This window comes from Bolinopsis microptera, chromosome 13 (assembly GCF_026151205.1).
Source record: "Bolinopsis microptera isolate Bmic1 chromosome 13, MBARI_Bmic_1.0, whole genome shotgun sequence".
Taxonomy (NCBI): Eukaryota; Metazoa; Ctenophora; class Tentaculata; order Lobata; family Bolinopsidae; genus Bolinopsis; species Bolinopsis microptera.
The window spans coordinates 1,869,738-1,876,679 of NC_087084.1; the positions used below are offsets into that span (position 1 = coordinate 1,869,738).

General features: G+C 36.0%; 1 protein-coding gene and 1 long non-coding RNA gene across 2 annotated transcripts in view; one reads left to right on the plus strand and one right to left on the minus strand.

Annotated features, from left to right (window-relative positions):
• Positions 1–3,021, plus strand: part of LOC134825323 (polypeptide N-acetylgalactosaminyltransferase 13-like) — a 32,416-nt gene extending 29,395 nt beyond the window's left edge. The window contains exon 17 of the mRNA XM_063837495.1: positions 1,447–3,021. Within this exon, the coding sequence (XP_063693565.1) occupies positions 1,447–1,468 (22 nt within the window). The 3' untranslated portion in view covers positions 1,469–3,021. The remainder of the gene's footprint in view (positions 1–1,446) is intronic.
• Positions 3,022–5,923: 2,902 nt separating this feature from the next.
• On the minus strand, positions 5,924–6,513 carry LOC134825327 (uncharacterized). The gene is made up of 3 exons (XR_010161535.1): positions 6,416–6,513; positions 6,215–6,248; positions 5,924–5,973 (listed from the first exon to the last, which is right to left on the minus strand). It is a non-coding gene; the product is annotated as an uncharacterized LOC134825327 (long non-coding RNA).
• Between the last annotated feature and the right edge of the window lie 429 nt (positions 6,514–6,942).

Consider the following 6,942-nt stretch of genomic DNA (forward strand, 5'->3'; position numbering starts at 1 on the left):
GTTTCCATTCTTAAGAGGTACGTTAGTGACCAAATGTAATGGTTCACCCGGACAGATTTGGGAGGTATCCGTTCTTAAGAGGTACGTTATTAAGCAAATGTAATGGTTCACCCGGACAGATTTGGGAGGTTTCCATTCTTAAGAGGTACGTTAGTGACCAAATGTAATGGTTCACCCGGACAGATTTGGGAGGTTTCCATTCTTAAGAGGTATGTTAGTAAGCAAATGTAATGGTTCACCCGGACAGATTTGGGAGGTTTCCATTCTTAAGAGGTACGTTAGTAAGCAAATGTAATGGTTCACCCGGACAGATTTGGGAGGTTTCCATTCTTAAGAGGTACGTTAGTAAGCAAATGTAATGGTTCACCCGGACAGATTTGGGAGGTATCCATTCTTAAGAGGTACGTTAGTAAGCAAATGTAATGGTTCACCCGGACAGATTTGGGAGGTTTCCATTCTTAAGAGGTACGTTAGTAAGCAAATGTAATGGTTCACCCGGACAGATTTGGGAGGTTTCCATTCTTAAGAGGTACGTTAGTAAGCAAATGTAATGGTTCACCCGGACAGATTTGGGAGGTATCCATTCTTAAGAGGTACGTTAGTAAGCAAATGTAATGGTTCACCCGGACAGATTTGGGAGGTATCCATTCTTAAGAGGTACGTTAGTAAGCAAATGTAATGGTTCACCCGGACAGATTTGGGAAGTATCCATTCTTAAGAGGTACGTTAGTGACCAAATGTAATGGTTCACCCGGACAGATTTGGGAGGTATCCATTCTTAAGAGGTACGTTAGTGACCAAATGTAATGGTTCACCCGGACAGATTTGGGAGGTATCCATTCTTAAGAGGTACGTTAGTAAGCAAATGTAATGGTTCACCCGGACAGATTTGGGAGGTATCCATTCTTAAGAGGTACGTTAGTGAGCAAATGTAATGGTTCACCCGGACAGATTTGGGAGGTTTCCATTCTTAAGAGGTACGTTAGTAAGCAAATGTAATGGTTCACCCGGACAGATTTGGGAGGTTTCCATTCTTAAGAGGTACGTTAGTGAGCAAATGTAATGGTTCACCCGGACAGATTTGGGAGGTTTCCATTCTTAAGAGGTACGTTAGTGACCAAATGTAATGGTTCACCCGGACAGATTTGGGAGGTTTCCATTCTTAAGAGGTACGTTAGTGACCAAATGTAATGGTTCACCCGGACAGATTTGGGAGGTTTCCATTCTTAAGAGGTACGTTAGTGACCAAATGTAATGGTTCACCCGGACAGATTTGGGAGGTTTCCATTCTTAAGAGGTACGTTAGTAAGCAAATGTAATGGTTCACCCCAATCTGCGAGTTAATGTTATTTTTAAAACTTACGTCACTTTTTAACTTATAGTACACAGAGTTTTGTGTCTTTACCACCAACTACCTAATCAATACTAATTTCCACCACATTACAGTGATGTGAAGCAAGTGTGCTGACAAACTGTGTACATACCTTGATATCAGAAAAATGCGTAACCATGACAACAGTGAATCACTCCTGTCACCATATCAACATTCCTGTTACCATAGCAACACTCCTGTTACCATATCAACAACGATACACATCTTGTGTTGCTGCAATTTGTTTACGGATCTCAATTTAATAAAATATTTGATTCTTTTGATTGGGTTTAGGATCTACATCAAGATTTGTTAATAATTATTTAGTTATTAGTAAATTATCAATTTTTAAAACGCTATTACTAGAGACTAGAAAGGTTGCTTTATTAATTGAATTAAGTTATTTCGTCACGTTTCTTTAAGATACTCTGCACTAGTAATCTAGTAATCTTAAATAATGTCACAATTTAGTTCACATTGCACAGTACGGTTAAAATTAATATTTTAAAATCGATAAATTAATTTGTAAATGTAAATAAACACTGCATATATCGTAGCAAATCCATTTTTCATCTGTAAAATATCAAGGTGCCAGTTAAATTACTCAATAAGCTTGAGTTTTAAAAAGTGGTAAATTATGAAAAATTTAAGGGTCATCAATGAACATTTAGTCACATATTTATATCTTTATATGGATATTGTGTGCCTAAATTAGAAGGTACTAGGAATTTATATGACTTCTACTGTACTGGTGTTACATTTTTTATTGTATTTATTTGGTGTGCAGTTGTTTTTCATGTTTATCATGTTTGCAGTTTTTTAATCTAGCTGATTTTAACGATTCAACTTAAAATTATCTTTAGGTCGAGTCCCTGGCTGAATTAGTAACGGGCCAGTTTCATGCTAGCGACAGCACAATGGTATTAAACACTTGATTTTGGACCAATTTTTGGGTGATATTTTGATTGATTTGTTTTAAACTTTAAGGTTTAGGTATTTAAAAACGTTTTGGTAATTAATTAACTCCGGTAATTAGTTAATTATTTAATTATTCAAGTTTAACCAAGACTGGCCAATGTTGCACTGTATTGTTGGTTCAAAGTAATACAGCTGTTAAATGCATCCTGGGGGATTTATAATTTGACTGAAATACTGACGCTATTGTTATTTTAAACATTAGCTATTTGTAAACTTACACGTTATACGGAATTTTCATGTCACCTGTTTTTCCTCGCGTTATACAAGGTTTTCATGATGTTATACAAGGTTTTCATGATGTGCTGTAACTTCAATTGAGCATTACTGACTACAAACAATGTTGAATGTTAAACTTACAGCTTAAACTTACTGATTGAAGCAGTTTTTTAAGTTACTATTTGTTCTCAAATCATAGTAAAGTAGTACCTTCTTGCCATTTGGATGGCGAAAATGGTCATGATCCCATCTCCTCCTCCTCCCCTCCCCCCACCTAAGCCTTGGACGTAACCTATCTAATTCTCCTGAAATTTTATCACAAAAGAAGTAGTCACTGAAAAGTTCAATTTCAGAATATAACACCCCATGTAATCGTCTGTTTTGTGTTTCATTTTATACGGTTTGCTATCAAATTTCTGTGATTTTCAGTAGATAATTTATTTACAGAGTCTATCGGGGGGGGGCCAATGGCATAAATGGAGAAAATGGAGAATTACTCATAGGTTTTTCCATTTTCTCCATAGAAATAGTCTCCATTTTATGCCATTTTATGCCATTTTATGCCATTGAAAACCTGAAAAATTTAGAATTTCGAGAAAGATTATTTAAAAAAAGATATTTTCGGCCAATAATGAACAGAGTATCATGAAACATGGAGAAAAGTGGTTTCAGAAAAAACTTTGAAAAATGTTGACTTAGAAAATGTTCGGTCCGAGTCATTTTCGATACGTACCTCCCGTATCGAGAGCTCCCGATTCCGAGCTCGTGTTGCAAAGGGGAGGCCTGCCTTCCGAGATCGCATTACTTCGAGTCCAAAATTGTGTATCGAGGGCCAGGGGAAGGTGTGGACTTCGAAAAACCGAAAAAATATTTTCGGCAAATAATGAACAGAGTAGCATGAACAATGAAACGTGGAGAAAAGCGGTTTTCGGAAAAAATTTGAAAAATTTTGACCGAAAAAATATTTTCGGCTTATAATGAACAAGGTAGCATGAAACGTGGAGAAAAGTGTTTTTCAGAAAAACTTTGAAAAATTTTGACTTAGAAAATTACCCCTCGGTACACAATTTTGGACTCGAGGCTTCCCCCTGGTAATGCGATCTCGGAAGGAAGGCCTCCCCTTTGCAACACGAGCTCGGAATCGGGAGCTCTCGATACGAGAGGTACGTATCGAGAATGAATTCGGGCCGAAAATTTTCTAAGTCAAAATTTTTCAAAGTTTTTCTAAAAACCACTTTTCTCCACGTTTCATGCTACCCTCTTCATTATTAGCCGAAAATATCTTTTTGGTTTTTCGGTTTATCGAAGTCTGCACCTACCCCTCGATACACAAATTTGGACTCGAGGCTTCCCCCTGGTAATGCGATCTCGGAAGGCAGGCCTCCCCTTTGCAGTGCGAGCTTGTTTTGACTGTCGAGGATGTAGGTCTCACTTCTCAGTGCCTATTATTCTCCCCTATTACTCACTCCTGCTGTAGCCTGTAGAAATAACTTTACACTAGGCTTGAGTAATTATGAGTTTGCCTTAAGTGTGCCTCTACTAACCTAGTATAACCATCTAGTAGCCTACTATGAGCTTTCATAAGCTTGTTACGCCCCTCGTAAGCGTAAATAAACATGTTAGGATGTCCAATTTAGGTGTTAAATGGTGTTAAAGATGAAATTTCGAAGACAAAATTCATGGCATAAAATGGAGAAAATGGAGAATTACTCATGGGTTTTTCCATTTTCTCCATAGAAAAAGTCTCCATTTTATGCCATTTTATGCCATTTTATGCCATTGGCCCCCCCCAGTCTATCAAAAAGTGGTTTTATTTCTCCTTTTACATATATTTGATTAACCCGCACCTGCATCGATTTTATATCACGTCGTTACCCCATTTTCATTTTACTAAGTCGAAACCAGTGTATGGGCTAATATAAAACTAGTCGCACTCTCGTGCGCGGCGGGCCTATAACATACAATTACAATTACAACGTGTGGCATTGGCAACAAATACATTGATTTTATTTAGAGTACGAAATGTGGCGGTTTTTAGGTTAAAAACCAATATTTTCGTTCCTAAAGTTTCCAAATGACTAGCTAGCTTTGGAATTTTGACACAATGTCAATAGCTTTGTGTAAAGTCGAAACCCTAGTGTCTGGGCTAAAGCCTAGTGATAGTCGCAGTCAGCAGTCAGTGAGCAGCAGTTAGTAGCAGTGAGCAGCAGTGAGCAGCAGTTTCTTTGCACTTAGCCCCGCCTGTGGTGATAGTCGCACTGATCGCGTGCGCGGCGGGCCTATAACATACAATTACGATTACAACGTGCGTCATTTGCAACAGATACCATGATTTAATTTGGAGTACGAAATGTGGCGGTTTTTAGGGGGAAAACCCATATTTTCGTTCCTAAATCATATTATATCACTGAAATTTATATGTCGAACATAAAAATATCTTGTATAAGTATTACTATTAGTAAGGTATTTATTTTAATAATTACGTTTTATTTATGGGTCGTTTACATAATATTATTATTACTATTAGTATTACGCAATCAGCCAAGAGGTGAGAAAAGTTTCCAAATGACTAGCTAGCTTTGGAATTTTGATAAAATGTCAATAGCTTTGTGTAAAACGGGCACGGCCAAGGAGGAGGGGGTTACAAATTGTCCAAAAAGTGATTACGTGTTAAAACTAAAGAAACGTTATATTAGATTTAGACACAGGTTTTAAAAAATAAAAATAGAACAGTACAAAACATTATTGCAATTAATTTAAAACTAAGTTTCAAAACTCCTTCAATATGCTACACAAAATATGAAAACAGAATTATGTCTCACAAAAATCAGCACGAACAGCACGTGATGCTATTAGTATTTATATCTTAAATAAAGCATATTTAAATACTTTTTTCATTCGCCCAAAACGTTTTAGCTGCTAAAGTAATTAACTAACTCTTTGGGCTTTGAGAAAGTTATCAAATGTTTGAATCAAATATTTTCCACCAAGATAAAATTACAAATTATTTCAAGTTGCTATATTGGTGCAATATAGCAGTATTTATTAATAAAATTTTCCGCAGTCCATTTATCCTCGCCATTAGAAGCTCCATAGTTTTTATTTCTGATCTGCGGTTGATTTGATGAATTTATGATCTCACTTGATCAATTAACGTTCGTAATCGTGGCTTTGCATTCCCCCTCCACGTTGTTTAGATAAAGGAAAATCGATCTGAAAATGTGGAATAGTGAAGATTTTTACGAGAAAAATTTGCAACTTGTAAATTATAACTTTAATTTTATAACAATGTAATTTTAATTACACTTTGACTTGGACTATAGAACGACAAATAAAGACCATGTACCTTTATAATAGATGTTGGATTTATGAGAAACGTTGGTTTACCACGTAGGTCGTAGATCTATCTAAAAATAAAGAAAAGTAGTTGAAATAGTTTGCAAATACATCCTATTTTGTTATTCTTTCCAATTTTAGCACATAATGTGTTTGATTCGTTTAGCCCATTCTATTCGCGTTATTTTGATTGGATTAAAAACGCTTGAATTTTTGATTTGTATTTAAACCACTTTACGGCCACGTTGATAATCATAAATAGTTTGTCTCCCTTCAAATACGAAATTTTAAAAAATGTTTTTAAAAACTCACATATAATAACCGAATAGTACACCCCAGTTTTGATCTGAAATGTACAAAAACCGTGTGAGCGTTATTTTTATTGGATCAAATAGCTATAATTGATGATTATTTTTAAATCATGCAGCAAAAATGCTGATCGACAACCACCTTGTTTCCAATTAATAATATAAATTCAAGATGTAAATTGTTTGAAAACTGTTACCAACAAACCTGAATATTAGTGTAGAGTTAGAAGGTTAAAGGACAAAGGTAGTACTAGTATGAGCGAGCAGCCTTCAGTTGAAAAGATTAAAGATCTTTCCAAGTTTAGTTCTGAAATTTATGAAAAACCATGTGAGCGTTATTTCTTTACCCTTTTCATATTTGAAAGTCGGGTGCCGCGCATTTTGGATTGGATTAAAAACACTTGAATTTTTGATTTGTATTTAAACCACTCTACACCCACGTAACATTGATAATCACTAGCAGGAACCCGTCTTACTCTAAAGTGGTGTCAAGTCTGCAAGGGACTAAAAATAAGTATTACCTATTTAATTCGCGTTTTTGACATCACTTGGGGCCTCCCTGTTCTTACAGCAATTTAGCTAACTCTACACTCTTAAGTCTCTTATTACTTGCAGCATCATTGTTCTTAGTGTTCACCTCCACACCGTGTTCTAACAGCAATTTAGCTACCTCTACACTGTTATCACGTACAGGTACATGTAACGGTGTGACCCCATTACTGTTCTTAGGAA